Source organism: Hordeum vulgare, chromosome 7H (genome assembly GCF_904849725.1).
Source record: "Hordeum vulgare subsp. vulgare chromosome 7H, MorexV3_pseudomolecules_assembly, whole genome shotgun sequence".
Taxonomy (NCBI): Eukaryota; Viridiplantae; Streptophyta; class Magnoliopsida; order Poales; family Poaceae; genus Hordeum; species Hordeum vulgare.
In genome coordinates this window covers 43273894-43292270 of record NC_058524.1, presented here as the reverse complement: position 1 = coordinate 43292270, position 18377 = coordinate 43273894, and the positions used below count along the sequence as shown (strand labels likewise).

Sequence of the window (18377 nt, the reverse complement as noted above, 5' to 3'; positions counted from 1 at the left end):
ATAATTAAAAAAATAGTGATACAAATTGGATGTATCAATTCCCCAAAGCTTATCCATCGCTTCTCCCGACACGAAAACCGAGCTTGGTAAATATGACCACAAGTTTATTGAGTGAGGAGTCGGTACAAAATAATACCGAAATAACAGCATCATTATTTACTTTCATTATCTAACATACTAAACAACAATCCTTTCTTATAGAACCTCTTATGAGGAGGTCATGATACCATTTACATGCAAAAGTTGAACATATAAAAGTTTCTTGATTATATAAAACCATGTTCTGAGCCATTTAAAAATTGCATTCCAGTTATTTTTTCAGAAGGGTCCATGTTAGTGTTTTTAATCAACAAATATCACGTGCTCAACTATATTATATTCTTTGCATAATTAGCTAGCACTCGGGATAAACTTTTGAGAAAAAATATGTTTCAACCGGACACAAAGGAAGATTTGAAATTTCAGCAAGTTTTAAGCTTCTCTACTTATTTATCTCAAGGGTAATGTCACTAGTATTGAATAAAACTAATTATGCACATCAGTAGCTAGCATACATGTTCATGGATTTTTCTCCACCATGCTATGTTTACTTTAGGAGATTAAAAGTGTCGGTCCAACGGAACCAGGGTGCCCAGGACCAAGTAAGTAAAAGCTTGACAGTGGCGACGAATTGCCCTCACCTGGTCCTTGACGCCCGGAAAGACCTAGCACAGGGACACCCGTGGAAGGGTTCCATATACGGGAAGGCGTTCTTCTTCCTAGTGAAGGGAATGAAAAGACAATACGGCAGTGCTATATAATTTCTAACCTAAATTAGCTCAATAAATAATTGAGTAATTTATTATAATATATGATGTTTATTTGAAAATGCAAAAATATATATACTGGTAAAATATGGCCTCTAACATATGAAATTGTAATCTTTTTCATGTTTTACGATATCTAGCCGTGTGTAGCACCGCTAGTTTATATAATTTTAGCAGCTAGAGAAACGAATCAACAAAACTTTTCTTTACCCATGGGATATTTGGATGTGTCCCAAGTCTACCAATCCCCTCACGTTTCTCAAACTTTGTTACGTACCTACCGCCGCGTTTTCAGGACTAAGAAAGAAAATATTTCAAAGTTGATCAGATCATTAGATCACACACAGAGAGAGAGAGAGCATATATATAATTAATATCTATATCTATCTATATCCGGTTTGGTACTACTAGTTGTTTGTATCTGGTTTCGCACCTTCCTCATTAGCAACAGCACGGGTGCTTCCTATATAGGCGAGGATATGGTCTTTCTTTCTCACGTGTTTATGTCACCTAACAACGCGGAAAAATAATTGTTTTGATCTGGTCTTAATGGAAAAAGGGAACACGTACGCAAGCATATTGGTTTGAACTGTTCTTGCACCCAAGAATAATTTCTCCTGGATGTGCTATATATACGTGGAAACCAAACGAGGGAACACAACGACATTCTCAAAATCAGACATGGATTCCAGAACAGCATTCTGCGCTGCTCTGCTACTGGCGACGCTGCTGCCTCTTTCAGCTAACGCGTCGAGCAAAGTAAGATGCATACCCGAGCCCTCTTTCATTTTATTTTCTTTCCGGATCAGCTCTGCCTGATTGATATATATTAACGTTTGCTGAAAACTTTGCGACAAAATGAATTTCAGCTCTATATCGTGTATATGGGGGAGAAGAAGCATGATGATCCGTCCGTGGTCATGGCGTCTCACCATGATATGCTAACATCTGTTTTTGGGAGGTACTCGCTGCATCTGTTCATGTTGCATCATACTAGACGTATTATTAGCAGGAAACTGTCGTGATTTGTGCTCACCTTTTGTCTTACTTGCAACAGCAAGGATGAAGCCTTGATGTCCATAGTTTACAGTTACAAGCATGGATTTTCTGGGTTCGCGGCTATGCTCACCAAATCTCAAGCCGAGGCAATAGCAAGTAAGTAATTGTTAGTCTTAGCTATCTTTATACATATGACTGCAAATCGATTGATGCATAGGCTGGGGCGCTATCCTCCTTTTTGAAAAAAAAGGTGCTATCTTATATCTACTTGTATGATCGACATAAGCTAATTAATAGATTTTAAATGCAGAATTTCCTGAAGTTGTCTCTGTAAAGCCTAACACTTTTCACCAAACACACACAACTCGGAGCTGGGACTTCCTTGGCCTTGACCATAATCAGCCAGCACATCAACTTGGACTACTAAAAAAAGCAAAGTACGGTGAAGATATCATCGTTGGAGTGATCGATTCAGGTTCGCCATCCCACCTATAAGCTTAAATCCAAAACATGAGAAATCCTAAGACAGGTAATGAGTTAACTCAATGCATTCGCTTGCTTATTTATAGGAATATGGCCTGAGTCACGAAGTTTTGATGACAATGGCTATGGACCCGTGCCGGCACGGTGGAAAGGAAAATGTCAGAGTGGCCAGAAGTACAACGCCACTGGTTGCAACAGAAAGATCATCGGTGCGCGTTGGTATGGTCGTGGCATCAGTGCTGAGTCGCTAAAGAGAGACTATAAGTCGCCAAGGGACATGGACGGCCATGGCACACACGTCGCCTCAACTATAGCCGGCGGGGAAGTGCAGGGCGTGAGCTACCGAGGCCTAGGCAAGGGTGTGGCACGCGGCGGGGCACCACGTGCGCGGCTCGGTATCTACAAAGTGTGCTGGGTGGATCAGGGTTGCCCTGACGCGGCGGTCCTAGCTGCCATAGACGACGCCATACATGATGGGGTGGACGTCTTGTCGCTCTCTGTTGGACTCGCTGGTCATGAGTTCTCCGGGTCGTTGCATGCTGTGCAAAGAGGGATCTCTGTCGTCTTTGCTGGAGGTAACGATGGTCCTGTGCCACAGACGGTGACGAACGCCGTGCCATGGGTTACGACGGTGGCCGCTAGCACAATTGACCGGTCTTTCCCGACCTTGATATCACTCGGGAACAAAGAAAAACTGGTGGTACGTACAGCTCTCTCCTTTCTGAAAAGTATATGTGAATCACTATTTTTCCATATTGTGCCATATCCTAAAAATGTTATAGCAAAGTATTATCGGCATGCCCATTCTCAAGGGATAGAAAGACCCTGTGGAAAATACAAATGAAAATTGTTATTGTTAGATATAATAGACGTACTCCAAAACCGAAATAGTAGCATCAATATGACTGGCCCTGTTGGTGTTGCCCTCTAGCGTGCTCAAACTTACAAGCCCATATAGTATGATAAATTAACGTTTGACTCTGATCCATAAGCACATGAAAGGGACGTCCAAACTAACAAAAGAAAAATGTTTGGCTGCTCATTGAAGCTTTCCTTGATTCATTCAATATAGTATAGCTCCACCAGCTATCGTGTATTCTGTATCTCCTAAATTAACTTGCTCTGTAATCTGTGACTGACTTCAAAGTTCAAACGCAGGGGCAATCTCTAAACTACAATGCAGCCATGAACAACAGCGGCTTTCAGGACCTCGTTCATGCGGGGAGGTAAAGAAAGAAACTAGTGGTTTGACGACATTTGATTCATGTGGCACGCTTTATACAACGAAGTTCAATTTTAAACCTTTTACGCAGATGCGACACAGAATCACTAGCATTGAGCAACGTCACCGGCAAAACTGTCCTCTGTTATGCACCAGCCCAGGCGGCCACCACACCACCAAGAGCAGTACTCTCTCGTTTCATCAACCGGACCATCGAGGCCGGTGCGAAGGGCCTCATCTTCGCACAGTACACCGTCAACCTTCTTGAAATCCTGACCAGCTGTGAAGGATTTATGCCTTGCGCGGTGGTGGATTTCGAGATCGCGCAAAGAATCGCCTCCTACTGGGAAATGACTGAGTGAGAATTTGTCTTATTGTTTGAAAATATATGTGCCTTCCCCTTGTCCAATGGCTAATTCAAGTCCCGCCATCATGTGTGCTATACTAGGAATCCGGTGGTGAAGATATCGCCAGCCGAAAGCATTGTTGGAAATGGGGTGTTGTCACCAATTGTTGCCATGTTCTCGTCGAGAGGCCCAAGCCCTGCTTTCCCCGGCATACTCAAGGTATATCATTATCGGCTACTTAGTTGGGACAAGTAGTTAAATTTTTACCTAGCCTCCCTTCATTTTGAACTCAAGACTTGCATACCTAATTTCAATGTACATGTTACAACAGCCCGACGTTACTGCACCCGGCGTCAGCATTTTGGCAGCGGAGCGCGACTCCTATGTTTTCAAATCTGGGACATCCATGGCATGCCCACATGTCTCTGCGGTGACCGCAATGCTCAAGTCAGTTCACCGTGACTGGTCACCTGCCATGATCAAGTCTGCCATCGTCACCACGGGTACGAACATAGAAATACCAAATACTCCTATACAACAACTCGTCATGATATATGACTAACTTATTTTTCTTTGGCATTGGTTGCAGCATACGTAACCGATCGGTTTGGTATGCCCATCCAAGCAAACGGAGTACCGAGGAAACTAGCCGACCCATTTGACTTTGGTGGTGGCCACATGGACCCGGAGAGAGCTGTTGACCCTGGCCTTGTTTACGACCTGGATGCAAGGGAGTACAACAAGCTCTTCAACTGCACACTTGAATTATCAGATGGTTGCAAGTCGTACAACCTGAACCTCAACCTCCCGTCGATCACTGTGCCAGACCTCATGGACCATGTCATTCTTCAACGCACTGTAACTAACGTTGGGCCAGCGGAAGCAACTTATCATTTAGTGACTGAAGCTCCGGCGGGGATAGATGTGTCTGTGGAACCATCAGTGATCAATTTCACTCAAGGCGGCAGTAGAAGAGCGACATTTACAGTGACATTTAAGACAAGGCAGAGAGTTCAAGGCGGATACACTTTTGGGAGCTTGACTTGGTCAGATGGAAGTACCCACTCAGTAAGAATTCCTGTTGCGATACGCACAGTGATACAAGACTTTGTTGCTGATACAGCTTAAAGTCGAATCAAGTTATTGTACACCTTCTTGATGTATCCATGTATAGTTTCCATACGAAAATGTAGGAGAAACACTGAATATCAAAATTTGTACATCATCACAGGAAATTTTATACTGGAATAATACAATTCTTTGTGAAGTGGCTCCTTCTCAAACATGTACAAGAATTGCAATTAATGAAAAAATCTTGGGTCATATAGATTATTAACACGGGCTAGACTAGGGCAGAACAAATGATCTAAAGCTCCAAGCATCGGCGGCGCGGGGGTATTCATGGGACTTCCATGGAATACCCAAGATTTGGGGTAATTTTTTTAATAGGCATCCTAATCAAGCCACTAACAGACTAACTCTAAACTAGCCAGCCCGACAGCCCGCCCCTGCTCTCCTCCCCTCGATCCCATCTCCCCTGCTCATTGCTCCCCTCCCCTCTATCCCTAACCTGCCCGCCGCTGCTGACGGCCCTCACCCTCTCCTCAATCCAGCCGGACGGCCGGCGCCCGACCATCTCCGGCTGTCCTTCCCGCCCCTCCGACGACCCCGCGACCATCGTCCAGCGAGGCAGTGACCACCGGCCGGCCGGCGGCCGCTCCCACGCTCCGGCACTCCCCTACCAATTCTGCACTCTGCTGCGGTGATGCCTGCTGCCTGCTGCCGCTGGGCGATGGCCTGTCGGCTGGTCCTGGGCAGTTGGCCCGGACACGGATCAGGTGACATGCACATTTGCATGTCACCATGTGCCTTGCGGTCTAAATTCAAATTTAAACATTACGAAAAAATCTGAAAAAAATCATGCATAACACATATTAAGATAATCCCTAAAAAATTCATATCAAAATTCGAAACATACATCGAGAAACAAAAAAGAGAAATCTGTCATGAATAGTCGCGAATGGTTCTTTGTAGACTATTCACATCTGAGTTTCTCTTTTTTATTTCTCGATGTCTGTATTGAATTTTGATCTGAATTTTTTAGGGGTTATCTTAATATGTGTTGTGAACATGCATAATTGTTTTTCCAAAATTTCCGCAATGTTTAAATTTAAATTTAGACCGCAAGGCACACGGTGACATGCAAATGTGCATGTCACCTGATCCATGTCCAGCTGGCCCTGCTCCACCAGGCACCAGTGCAGCACATCGACTGGCGGAGCACCTCTCCACTGCTCCAGTCCGCCTCCAGGTCCAGAATTTTTCAATAAGGTTTCTTCTTTTGCCCTTTTATTTTAGAAATATGAAGATTTCTTATATATGCCATTGCCTATGATTGGTATAAGGAGTAGAAGCCATTAATTTTTACTTCATTTATGTGATGTAGATGAAGAAGAGGGATGTTAGCCTATGATTTGGCAGTAGCTACTTCTAGCGTTGAAAGGGTATTCTCTTCAATGAGCTATGTGAAGAATAAGCTAAGGGACAAAATGGTAATGAATATTTGAACAATTGTTTGGTTACACTTGTTGAGAGAGAATTTTTCAATCAAGTGAAGGATGAAGATGTCATCAACGTTTTCCAAAAAAGTGACCGCGGAGTTATATTGTAAGAAGGATATCATCATTTTATCAATCAAAAGGTACTTACATATTCATGTCGTTATAGTCTGATACAATGAAATATTACTATTGCCATTATGCTACTGTTGTTTTGTTCATATATTAAAATTGCTAGTTACATCACGTGTTGTTTGGTTCATATATTACATTTAGAGCAAAAGAAAATAGGTCGAATACCCAGCCTTCATTTCCTGACGCCGCCACTGCTCTCAATTATTTCTTTCTTGATGAAAAGGTTTCTAAATTGGAATTCATGGATGGCTTCTAATGTCCAAAATGCTCACGTTGGTACACAAAATTTAAATTGTGTTTACATTGTTATCTAAGTTTGCAGAATTTCCTTAATTGCTAAAGCAAGGCTAATAGTATTGCCAACAATCGACTATATGGAATTGTCAGGTCACCTATAGCCAAATAATAGCTCACTATATATTTATATTATACTCCCTCCGTTTCAAAATAAGTGTCTTAACTTTGTACTAGCTCTAGTACAAATTTGTATTAAGCTTGAGACAGTTATCTTGAGAAGGAGGGAGTACACCACTAATATGTGGTACATCTTTTCCTCTCACAGAAGATGTTGAAGCCCGTGCTACAACAATTGTAAATCCACATCTCACTTCTCTTCTCTTCTCTCTCTCATATCATCTCTCCTCTAACTAAGCAAAAATCTGATATACCATCGCTTATAGCCCTCCTAAGCTACCATATCATACTCACTACAAGGAATATGCTAGTACACGACGCTATATTTTCGTCGCTACATCGTCACAATTTTTAGTTTACGCCGATCTCATGATGAAAAACCAAGCGTCGAAAACGGAGCGTCACAAATGAACAGCAGCGATGTTTTGACCAAAATCGTCGTAACCTTTACGACGATTCCTGGATCGTCGTAACCTTTACGACGATCCTAAATCGTCGTTGGCAATCCAACCCAGTCCTACGTGCCTGTCCTACGTGGCAATATTACGACGAAATCAAAACGTCATGGCTGAAATCAGCCCAACCCATTTCAATTGATCACATGGGCTCGTTTTATTTTTTTTGGCTTTTCTTATTGGGCTTCTTTTTGGGCATTGGCCTATTTTCAGCCACTTTAGTTTTTGTTTCAAATTTTTTTATCATTCTAATTTGGGCTTCTTTTGGGCCTTGGCCTTTTCATGCCCAAATACATTTGATCCATTTTCAGTTTTGGCCTTTTTTCATTTTTGAATTCAGCAACCTTTTTTTTCTTTTATGTCCAAATAAATCTGAGCCCATACAGATTCGAAGCCCATACGCATAAATCTAAGCCCATGGAACTTTGAATCCCATACACAGATTCTAAAACATCTCAGCCCACATCACAAAGTCAGCCCACATCACAAAGTATGAAGCATAACCAAAATCTGATATTATATAACCCACATCACTAAAGTATGTAGCAGAACCAAAAATTTCAGCCCACACCAAAAATAGCATAGCACATACAGATCCTAAATCTGAGCCCATACAGATCCTAAATCTGTAGCACAAGAACTGCTACCAAAATCTGAGCACAACCAAAATAAATTTCAGCGCAGACCATAGTTATCAAGTGCACAAGAACTGCTATCAAAATCTAATTCTAAAACCAACTAGTTTCCTGTTTTGGCTCCAAGCAACACCATCAGCTGAGCATACTTCGCATCATTTTCTTCCGCCTTCTTGAGCAACAACTCATAGGACTTGTCGCGTTCAGCTTGTGCAGCTTCAGCTTCTGCTGCCTTCCTCTTCATAGCATCCATCTCTTCACGCATAACTTCACTTCTTTGACGCGACATCTTGAGATGCTCTTGTAGATCCAGCACACGATTATTGACAGTAGCATTTGACTTGTTGGACTTGTCAGTAGAGTTTGGCTGCAGACCAACATTCTTCAAAAATTTGCTTGATGGGCGATGCTTGGTCAGAACTTCCGCAACAACTGAAACAGAAGACTTTCGCTCTTCGCCTTCTTGTACAGGAGCAGTCATCTTCTCTTCCATCTCAGACTGAAAGATAATGAATGCATTGAGAAACAGTTTAAATCCATGAGAAAGAAAGCAAAATAAGCGCCCAATAATGAGGAAAGCAGACATAATGAAACCAGATTTCTGTTTCATGTTAATAGAACCAGTAGAGTTTGGCAGTACCATCTCCCAATAAGATAGCAATAAGTTTCTGGTTTCATGTTAATAGAACCAGGGAGAGGAAACTACTTATACAGAAATTACATACAGAAACTAATGAAACCAGAAACTACATAAAACCAGAAACTAATGAAATAATGAAACTACATACAGAAACTACTTATACAGAAATTAATGAAGAATAATGAAGAATACAGAAACTACTTATACAGAAACTATATACAGAAACTACTTATACAGAAATTTATACAGAAACTACTATTTTACTGGTTGTTATTTTAGACTCAGCAAACTACATGTATAAGCATGTATCAGCACATAGCAGGATAATAATACAAAGGCAAACAGGCATTTTACTGGTTGTTACAATAAAATGTTGGACACAAAAGGAGCTGATGCATATAGGGCGTGTTTGGTTCCTTGCGTCGCACCTGGCTCGCATCCACGGTGCAATACTCTCAATGTTTGGCTGCCCTCTACTCTTCCCCTATGGATTAGAGATGGCTGGGTAGTTTTGTATTATGCCAGGCTGGTCATTAGCATGGCTATGTGCAGGCAATCCATGGCCAAAGACCGCACCCTGTCGGCTGCTGTTTTGTTGGTTAGTAGGTAGACAAACAAGCAGCCATGGCATGAACTATAACACTTTGCTAGCTTCTGAAGATGCTCAGTAGGTAGACAAAATAGTTATGCAAATGGTGTAAATAGTATTAATAATATGTGCATATATTTTTACCGCCGGAGCATACTTGGACTGGGAATCCAGCCTCTGATGGTGTTATTGACATAGAAAATGATGTACTATGTTTGCCATTAGTGATTTAATAGTAATATGTGTTCTAAGATGTACTATGTATTATGTATTCTGTGACCAGGTTTAATAATTATGTTCATTGTTCTAAAATTCTGTGACCAAGTTTGTTGTATGTTGCATCTCTCATACAACCCAAGATGCAACATACCAAACAAAATCTGAGCTGAACCCGGCTCGTACCATGCAGTACACCAAACACACTTCTCATCTCTATTTTGCATCGCCTCAACCAGGCCAGACCCACCCAAGCTCCTTCATGCAATGCACCCAGGCAACCAAACACGCCCATACTACTTATAGTGGCTCATCCAGAAACAAATCCATGTTTTTCACTCCTAGAGCATACAACGGTATAGCACATGAGGCCAGAAACAAATCCAAGAAATATTACTTACTATAGCAACTTGAACATCCTCTGAGAATCCATGTTTGGTGCTATTGTGTGTCGCCTTGAAAATGTCCAATGCAGATAACACTTCACCCTTTCTTTGCTCTTGCTGAAATTTTTTTCAACAACAACCCAACCATTAGCTTTTGCAACAAATTGATGCTTATGTCTAAAGGATAACAACTAAAGGAACAACAGTGTTGGATCTTACAGTTGCATGCACATGAGCAACATAGCATCTTGAACCAGTTTTCTGCGCAAACTTGACTTTTGTTCGATTAACCTTGTTATTGGCACATATCTCCTACATATGTGCACATCAGATCATCACTTCCATCCAATAAAGCAAATCACACAGTTTGCATGGGCAAGGTAAAGCAACAGTCAAGCATTTACATACCTTGTGTCTTGGAGTTGACCACAGCTCGACCATCCTTTGCCATTCAGTATCCGTTATGTCAGAAACAGGGGACTTGATGCTAACCTTGCTTGCTTCGACATTGTCAAAGTACTCCTTCTTGACATGATGGCGTCTGTTCCTCAACGAATTCTTCAAGATATCAGTGCATGGATACTCAATGACACTTGATTCCGTGTCCATCTCAAAATTTGCCTACAAAGGCAGCAAACAAGATGAGTACCAAGATTAACCATCATATGAGATGTATAATAACAGGGAATAAAGAACACAATCAACAACAAGATAGTTAGCTTACAGATACTTTTCCTATATAATTCTGCACAAGACTTGGGTTCTTTTTATACTCCTTGAAGTGAGGAAGCGGCGGCATATGAGCTCTCGCAATGAGGCCACCCTCAGATGCTAGCTTCGCAGCCTGCACGGGCTTCTCCGTACGCCTCATCCCTTCAGCGATTTCAATTCTCACCTTTGCTCCCATTGCACGTGTCAACTTTTCTAGCCCTTTGCCATTCCTAGAACTCTTGACCACATCAACAGCGCCTGAAAAGGATACATTCAAACATTAGTTAAGACTAGTAGTCACCCATACATGCATTGCTTACATTTAGAAAATGAACTAGTAAGAAAAGAAAACTAGATGAACATGCCTTCATCACCCATTGGCTGCTCAGGTTGTGTAGAAAGGACTGTCAAGTTCAACTCATGGCCATGATTGCTGACCACAGAAGGTGCAACGGGGCTGAGGTCCATGCACATCCTGCTTCCTTCTTCCATGGAGGCCAACTCATCATCAGTTCGCAGTGGTCCTTTACCCTTGTGCAGCAGGCTCTTGTCAACATCCTCCCTTACTTTCTGCCTAGTGAGTCTAGCCACAACTGGTTCATCATCAGGTGTCAGAAGCCTCTTTGATCCTTCTGTGAGTTTAGCCACAACTGGTTCATCATCAGGTGTCAGAAGCCTCTTTGCTCCTTCTGGAGATAGAGCTAACACCCTTCCTGGAGCCATTGGACTAGATGTTTCTGAAACTTTCCTCCTGTTTCTGTTAGCACACTTCTTCTTCCTAGAAACCTGCAGGGTGTCGTATAAAAGGCAAGGACGGCAGAATTAGATCACAAGAAAATTCTGCAATGTACGAAAAAAGAAAGCACACAACATACAACTCCCACCCTAAACAAGATAGAGTTTGCACCTTTCCTTTCTTCTTCACTAATTTGTCATCAACTTCCTCTCCATCAATAACTTCATCATCTTTAGGGTTGTAGTCTGAGCTTCCATCTTGTGTTATGGCAGATGCCGATTCATCACAAGTAGGTGCACTACCGTCTTCACGTGCATTTGACTTCCTAATCATTGATACTATCGCACCAAGACCTAGCGATTGGAACATGCAGTTGTTCCTCATCATAGTTCTAGCCCTAATCTTCTCGATCTCAGTCAGGGGTTCTTCTTTACATGAATAAGAAAACATAGCCATTAGATGAATGGTTGAAATGCATAGGGAAGCAAGACAACTCAAACAACTAAGGTATCCTATAAGATCTTAGTTTTATTTAATCCTAGTACATTAATGGCACAAGCAAAATATAAACCAATTGTTTGGACTAAAACAATACATTTCAATTACCAGATTACAAGCATGAGCTAGGCACATTTCTATAGTTAGTACATAGACACACCCAGGCGCCACATACTATATTTTGTGTGAAACTTACAAACAAACAGTATTGCACCCAATGTCCCATGCATCCTGGTAGCTTAACATGGCTGATAAAACAAGCGGTACAATAAGTAGCAAGTTTTATACCAGCCGACGGCTGCTTCGTCCTTGTCATGGCTGATCTCGAGGGGCTGTAGGCTGATCTCAAGGGGCTGTATATGTGCTGATTGTGCTGATGGTATCAAGTTGCCCTAATAGCTTGCAAAACAGAATGAACACGAATGAGATACAATGGGGATAAAGTAGAATGATCCTCCAATGAACTAATATTTTATCAATCAATTTCAGGAACAAAACCACCATAAACAGGGCCAAGAACTCAATAGATTCAATTAATATCTAGGAAGAAGCACTTGTATAACAAGCTTATACAACAGGACCAATCAAGCTTGATGTAATAACAGGCTAGTGATGCCGTACAAAATATAGATTAAAGTAAAAGATGAGTTACTAACAATAGACTATTTACATTAATAGTTAATAACAAACCAACAACCATATATACTTTCTTTAGATTAACTAAAACTACCAGCCTACCAGCCACATGACCACTTGCTTCAGATCCACAATTGTGTTCAGATCGACAAGAATTAGTAGATGCACAAATCAAAACCTTCAACAAACAAATTACTCCCAGGATTTTATTTACAAGGTGATGAGCACTGGCAATGAGCACTACCGTATACAGCATAGACTACCATATAAGTTCACAACTTTACATAAGTGTTCCACACCATAAATTTTACAGAATCACAACTAACAGAAATTAGGGAAGCGAGATAACCACAATATCACACGGTCACAGCAGCTTGACTCCAAAACTTGGCACCTACAATGGAATAAGAAATATTACTTAGCATATACAATGAGCTACCTGAAAAAAAGCATGTGAAAGAAGATCGCGCTATATGTTTAATGATCGCGTTCCTGTGTTAAGATACATCGAATTGCACCCTGTTTCCACATGACCTGATCACCACCTTGATCCTACAGCATCTACGCACATTTTCTGATGGCAAGAGCCAATAAGTACCATTAAACTAGTAAATAAGCATACCAGGATCATAGTACTGTAGAAAATTAAAAAAGAAACAAGTCTGGTCCATAGCTTACATGCTACTCCCTCCGTCCCATAATATAAGAGCATTTTGCAAGCCAACATAACTTGCAAAAATGCTCTTATATTGTGGGACAGAGGGAGTAAAAATTAGTGTGCCCATATTTTGCTCTCATAGACTTAGAGTAAAAATATGATAAACATCCAGATAAGATGAATGACTGCATTCAGGTTGTATATACAGAAACAGAGGAATGATTATGGTTTAATTGGAAGTATAGCAACCACTGACATTACTGTATCAGAGAGCTGTGTCTACCATTTGTAAGTATCAATAAGTAATTTTGTGGAGTTACCGAAAACTAATATTGTTGACCTTTTAATCTAATTGATCAAAGTGTTTTACGCATGCAGAATGGATGGTGCATTACTTTTGGCAAAGTTGAATGCGTGCCATAATTACAACAGCTTTCCAGCAAACGAACATCCATATTGACGACACAAAACAATCGAAATTTTGCAAGAACACGATATGTATGATGTCACGTCACATAAGCATAATTACAACAGCTTTCCAGCAAACTACTAAAGGGCCTGAAGGTAGCACTGGGCAGGACACTAACCAGGCCAACTTACTACTTCTGGTAACACGATTCTCACGTTCAGCAGTAGTACCCCTTATATGCTATAGCTAATAGCTAACTAAACACACACACACACACACACACACCAACATGCCTACTAGCATGAGCACTCTCATGGCTCTCATGTGCTTGTGCAATTGCACAAGCATGTGTGAGTGATTCACACACATTGCACACACTCTCACACACACTCACACATGGTGATCTACCTCTACTCAAGCCTTGGGGTGTTTGCACCACACAAGCACACATGCACCTAGTGGCTTGCTCACACAAACACTAGCATCACCTACATCAACTAACATAGCAATAAAATACAAACAACAAAGGAATTAGGAAAAAATAAAAGGCTTGGGGGTGTTTGCACCACACGAGCACACATGCACCTAGTGGCTTGCTCACACAAACACTAGCATCACCTACATCAACTAACATAGCAATAAAATACAAACAGCAAAGGAATTAGGCAAAAAAATAAAAGGCTTGGGGGGGGAATCGATCCCAAGACCCCCTGGAAACTACACACAACAGCATACCACCGTGCTACTGCTCGAGCACTTGACTGAATAGGGACTGCTATCAGGGTAACTCCTCTACTAATCAAAATTAAAGACGAAAAAAAGACATGCATCCGCGCATATATGAACCTGCGGCTAGATCTACTCGCAGATTTAACGCTACTAAGCAGAGGCACCCGCGCAAAATAGAACGCGGTGCTCAGCTGAGAAAATCCTTCAAACCGCGGACGGAATCGACATGCATCACCGCAAAAAGAGCCTAAAACTCGATCTACTAGCAGAGCATGGGTACTACACGCAAGCAAGCACGCAGATCTGTAGCTATTCGAGACCACGGACAACAAATCGAAGCAGGGAAGGTGGAACGGATCGGGATGCTCACCACCGAGGAAGGAGAAGGACGATCCCAGACGAGAGCCGCTCCACTCCGCGCGTCGTCGCCGTCGTCAGTAGCCGCCCCGCGTCGTCTCCCTGCAAAGTCGCGAGCCGTCGCCGTCGTCAGTAGCCGCTCTGCGCGTCGTCGCCGTCGTCGGGCGTCGTCGCGAGCCGTTTGGGGAAAGTGGATAAGGGTTTGGCCGCGGGTGGAGAGGGGAATGGAGTTTGGCCGCGGGTTTGGCCGCGGTGATGGGGTCGGTCGGCCGGTTGCCGAGGCGGGGGAGGGGAGAGGGCGAGCGGTTGATATGGCGGGCGACGGGGGAGGGCTTGGAGGAAGGGTGAGGAGGCGGCCGATGGCGGTGAGGGCCTCGTCGGCGGGGGAAACCCTAGGCTTTCGATTTGGGGGAGACGGGGTGGGAGGGGGGAGAAGCAGACAGCCGACCAAGATCCGATTTGGTGTTTTTTTCGGGTGCGGGGTTTGGCCGGGAGGGGTTTGGCGCATGGAATGGGGTTTGGCGCGTGGGAAGGGAAATTTTCCCCTTTTTGACAAGAATTGGAGGGAATTTTTCCGTGTTATTTTTATGTAAAATATTACAATCTTAAATATTGTGAAAAAAGGTTTAGTGCTAGTTTGGTAATGTAGTATTTTGAAATCCATAGTAATTTAAAACCTTAGTAATTTAAATCCATAGTAATTTTAGACGTGGTATTTTTAAAATTGTGGTATTTATTCAAAGAAACCATTGTATTAAGAAATCCACAGTTTGCTATGAATGCCCAAGGTTACGAATGCTATCAATGATAGCCTGCTCGCTCCCTACTCAGAGAAAGATATCTCGGATGCCCTTTTTCAAATTGGACCGATGAAGTCCCCCGTGAAGGTGGTGCAACTGTTCTTTACAACGGGGTTGATGCCGGAAGGGGTTAATGACACCTCCATCGTGTTGATTCCCAAAGTCCAGCACCCCTCCTCCCTGAAGGATTTCCGACCTATCTCATTATGCAATGTTTGTGTGATCTGCTGGGGCCAGACACCAAACTCACTGGCATTTGGTCACTTACCAAGATCAAATATCATGGTGCCTGGCGTCTGGCCCTTTGCCACGTCAGCCGGTCACGCGGGCCACATGCTAGACGCCAGAGACCATGGCATTCAGCGTACGACTCATTGCCCGTAGGTGCTAATAAACATCCTGATTCACGAGCAAGTTGCTCGCGGGGTTCGTTGCCTACTCGACACCACAGTTGAAGATTGATCTCTGGTAATTCCATTATCGCCTTCGAGTGCATACATTATATTGAAACAGGGGCTGGAAGCAATGATTTTTGCGTCTACAAGTAGTTGTTGTTGTTGTCGTCGTCGTTGTCGTTGTTGTTGTTGTTGTTGTTGTTGTTGTCGTTGTCGTTTTTGTTGGTTGTCGTTGTCGTTGTCGTGGTCGTGGTCGTGGTCGTGGTCGTGGTCGTGGTCGTGGTTGTGGTGGTTGTTGTTGTTGTGGTTGTTATTGTTGTTGTTGTTCTGGTTGTGGTTGTTGCTGTGGTGGTGGTGGTGGTGGTTATTGTTGTGGTCGTGGTCGTTGTTGTGGTCGTGGTCGTGGTCGTGTGGTTGTGGTTGTGGTCGTGGTCGTGGTCGTGGTTGTGGTTGTTGTTGTTGTTGTTGTGGTGGTGGTGGTGGTTCTGGTTGTTGTGGTTTTTGTTGTTGTCGTTGTCGTGGTCGTGGTTGTGGTTGTGATTGTTGTTGTGGTAGTTGTTGTTGTTGTTGTTGTTGTTGTTGTTGTTGTTGTTGTTGTTGTTGTTGTGGTTGTTGTTGTCGTTGTCGTTGTCGTTGTCGTTGTCGTTGTCGTTGTCATTGTCGTGGTTGTGGTTGTGGTTGTGGTGGTGGTCGTGGTCGTGGTCGTGGTCGTGGTTGTGGTTGTGGTTGTTGTTATTATGGTTGTTGTTGTTGTTGTGGTGGTGGTGGTTGTGGTTGTTGTGGTGGTTGTTGTTGTGGTTGTGGTGGTGGTTGTTGTTGTTGTTGTTGTTGTTGTTGTCGTTGTCGTTGTTACCTGGATGACTAGGCCGTCGCAAGAGGCCGTGAGACGGAAGGACTTGTCAAGCCGGGCAATGGGTTGGATCTGGGCGTCCGCGACGGCCCGGTGATCGAAGGTGTGTATGTGATCGTATGCCCCCCTGGGGTATTTATGGCTGTTGACAATTGGAAGTGAGGGCCAGTGGGCGTGGTGGGCAAGGAGGAAGTCACGGGAGGTGGTGACGCGTCGCCAGGTGCGGCAGACGGTGCGGCAGCGGAGGAGGGATTTCGGGGATAGACGGACGAGGATCTCCCAAACAATGATCTCCTCTGGAAGGCCACCGCCATGGTAGTGCAGATGCATCGCTCCTGTCCTTGCAGTCTTCGCCATGGTCACCGATTTGGGAGGAGATAAGTTGTGATGGTGTGGTCTACTCTTCACCGATTAAAAGACTGGTTTTTATCATTAGTGTTCATAATAGTGCTTCACGTTCTTGTTAGAGCATATTTCACACCAGAAATATAGGCCTGCTTGGTCATTTTTTGCATTGGCATGGCCTTTAAAATACCGGTGATTTGCATCCCTAGCTTGGTTTGAACGTATTTTTCTTGTGGAAATTTCACACGTTTAGCAAGTCAAATTTGGAAATTTAGGCAAAACTATTTGTCGCTCCTCTCCTTAGAACCAGAGGCAGCAACGCAAGATCACACACACACACAGACACTTGGTCCGGCTAACACGCGGGCCCCCGAGAAGCAGAGGCACGGGCATGTCCCACAGGTCAGCGTGTGCACGCGGGCGCAGCGCATAGGGTCCCTGCGGGTGGGCTCCTTCACCGTTCGGTGCCTGCGTTCGGTGGCCAGTTACCCTAGCCCTCGCCCGGAGAGAAACCCTAGCCCGCACGCACGCACGCCCGCCGCCGCCGCCACCGCGAGGAGACGCCCGCACGATGGCGAAGCCTCACCGCGGCCGCTCCGCGTCCTCGTCCTCGGGCTCCTCCTCCCGCTCCGCGTCCGCGTCCTCGTCCTCGTCCCGCCGTGGCCGGTCGGGCTCGCCGTCTTCGGGCTCCTCCGCTCGCCGCGGCCGCTCGGGCTCGCCGTCCTCGGGCTCCTCCCCCCGCCGCGGCCGCTCGGGCTCGCCGTCCTCGGGCTCCTCCCCTCCCGCCAAGCGCAGGTGAGCCTTTACTTCTGCTTTAGGAAAGTATGGCCACCCTTGTTTATATGATTATTACCAGTAGGCTGTTGTTTTTTGGATGCTAATGTAGTTTTGATAATCCATACAACAGTATTGATAAGTCAAACTGACCCAACCCAAGATGTCAGTTAGAGAAACTGATTCAACATTATTTACTTATCTCTCTTAAATAATGTTCTTAACGTGTAGTGTTAAATGCATGTAAGACTATCAAAAAATGTTCAGCTTGGCTGGAGCTACCAAAGAGTCGAGGTTGCATAGCGATAGCTTTGAAGTAGCACAGAATACACCAATGCTCAAGCTTGACCGAGCCATAGATGAGCCATAGATGAGCACAGATTATTACCTGTAGGCATGTACAATCGTTATCAGTAAATTCTGCCATCCGTAGACTTTCACCCATGTCTTGTTAACTAGTTTTCCAGAGCATGCAATCTGGAAAACTCGCTGCCATATTCAGTTTTTGCTTCCCGTAGTGTCATTTGATTTATAGTGCCTCTGTTCCGAAACAAATGTCATGATTTTGAAACCAAACTAGGTGGGCTGGGCTGG

At 43.7% G+C, this 18377-nt stretch overlaps 1 protein-coding gene across 1 annotated transcript; it reads left to right on the top strand.

Annotated features, from left to right (window-relative positions):
* The first annotated feature begins 1454 nt into the window (after nt 1–1454).
* LOC123412705 (subtilisin-like protease SBT3.9) lies at nt 1455–5124 on the top strand. The gene is made up of 10 exons (XM_045105644.1): nt 1455–1565; nt 1676–1767; nt 1864–1961; nt 2116–2280; nt 2375–2988; nt 3447–3514; nt 3602–3868; nt 3959–4076; nt 4189–4360; nt 4447–5124. The coding sequence occupies exons 1-10, from the start codon at nt 1488–1490 to the stop codon at nt 4983–4985; spliced, it is 2211 nt and encodes a 736-aa protein (XP_044961579.1). The 5' UTR covers nt 1455–1487; the 3' UTR covers nt 4986–5124.
* The last annotated feature ends 13253 nt before the right edge of the window (nt 5125–18377 follow it).

What these genes read in the sequence shown, in the direction of transcription:
- LOC123412705 (XM_045105644.1), top strand. Translation starts at nt 1,488, where the DNA reads ATGGATTCCAGAACAGCATTCTGCGCTGCTCTGCTACTGGCGACGCTG. An exon ending in CGTTGGAGTGATCGATTCAG is followed by an intron (nt 2,281 to 2,374) that starts GTTCGCCATCCC and finishes GCTTATTTATAG; the next exon opens with GAATATGGCCTGAGTCACGA. An exon ending in TCCTACTGGGAAATGACTGA is followed by an intron (nt 3,869 to 3,958) that starts GTGAGAATTTGT and finishes GTGCTATACTAG; the next exon opens with GAATCCGGTGGTGAAGATAT.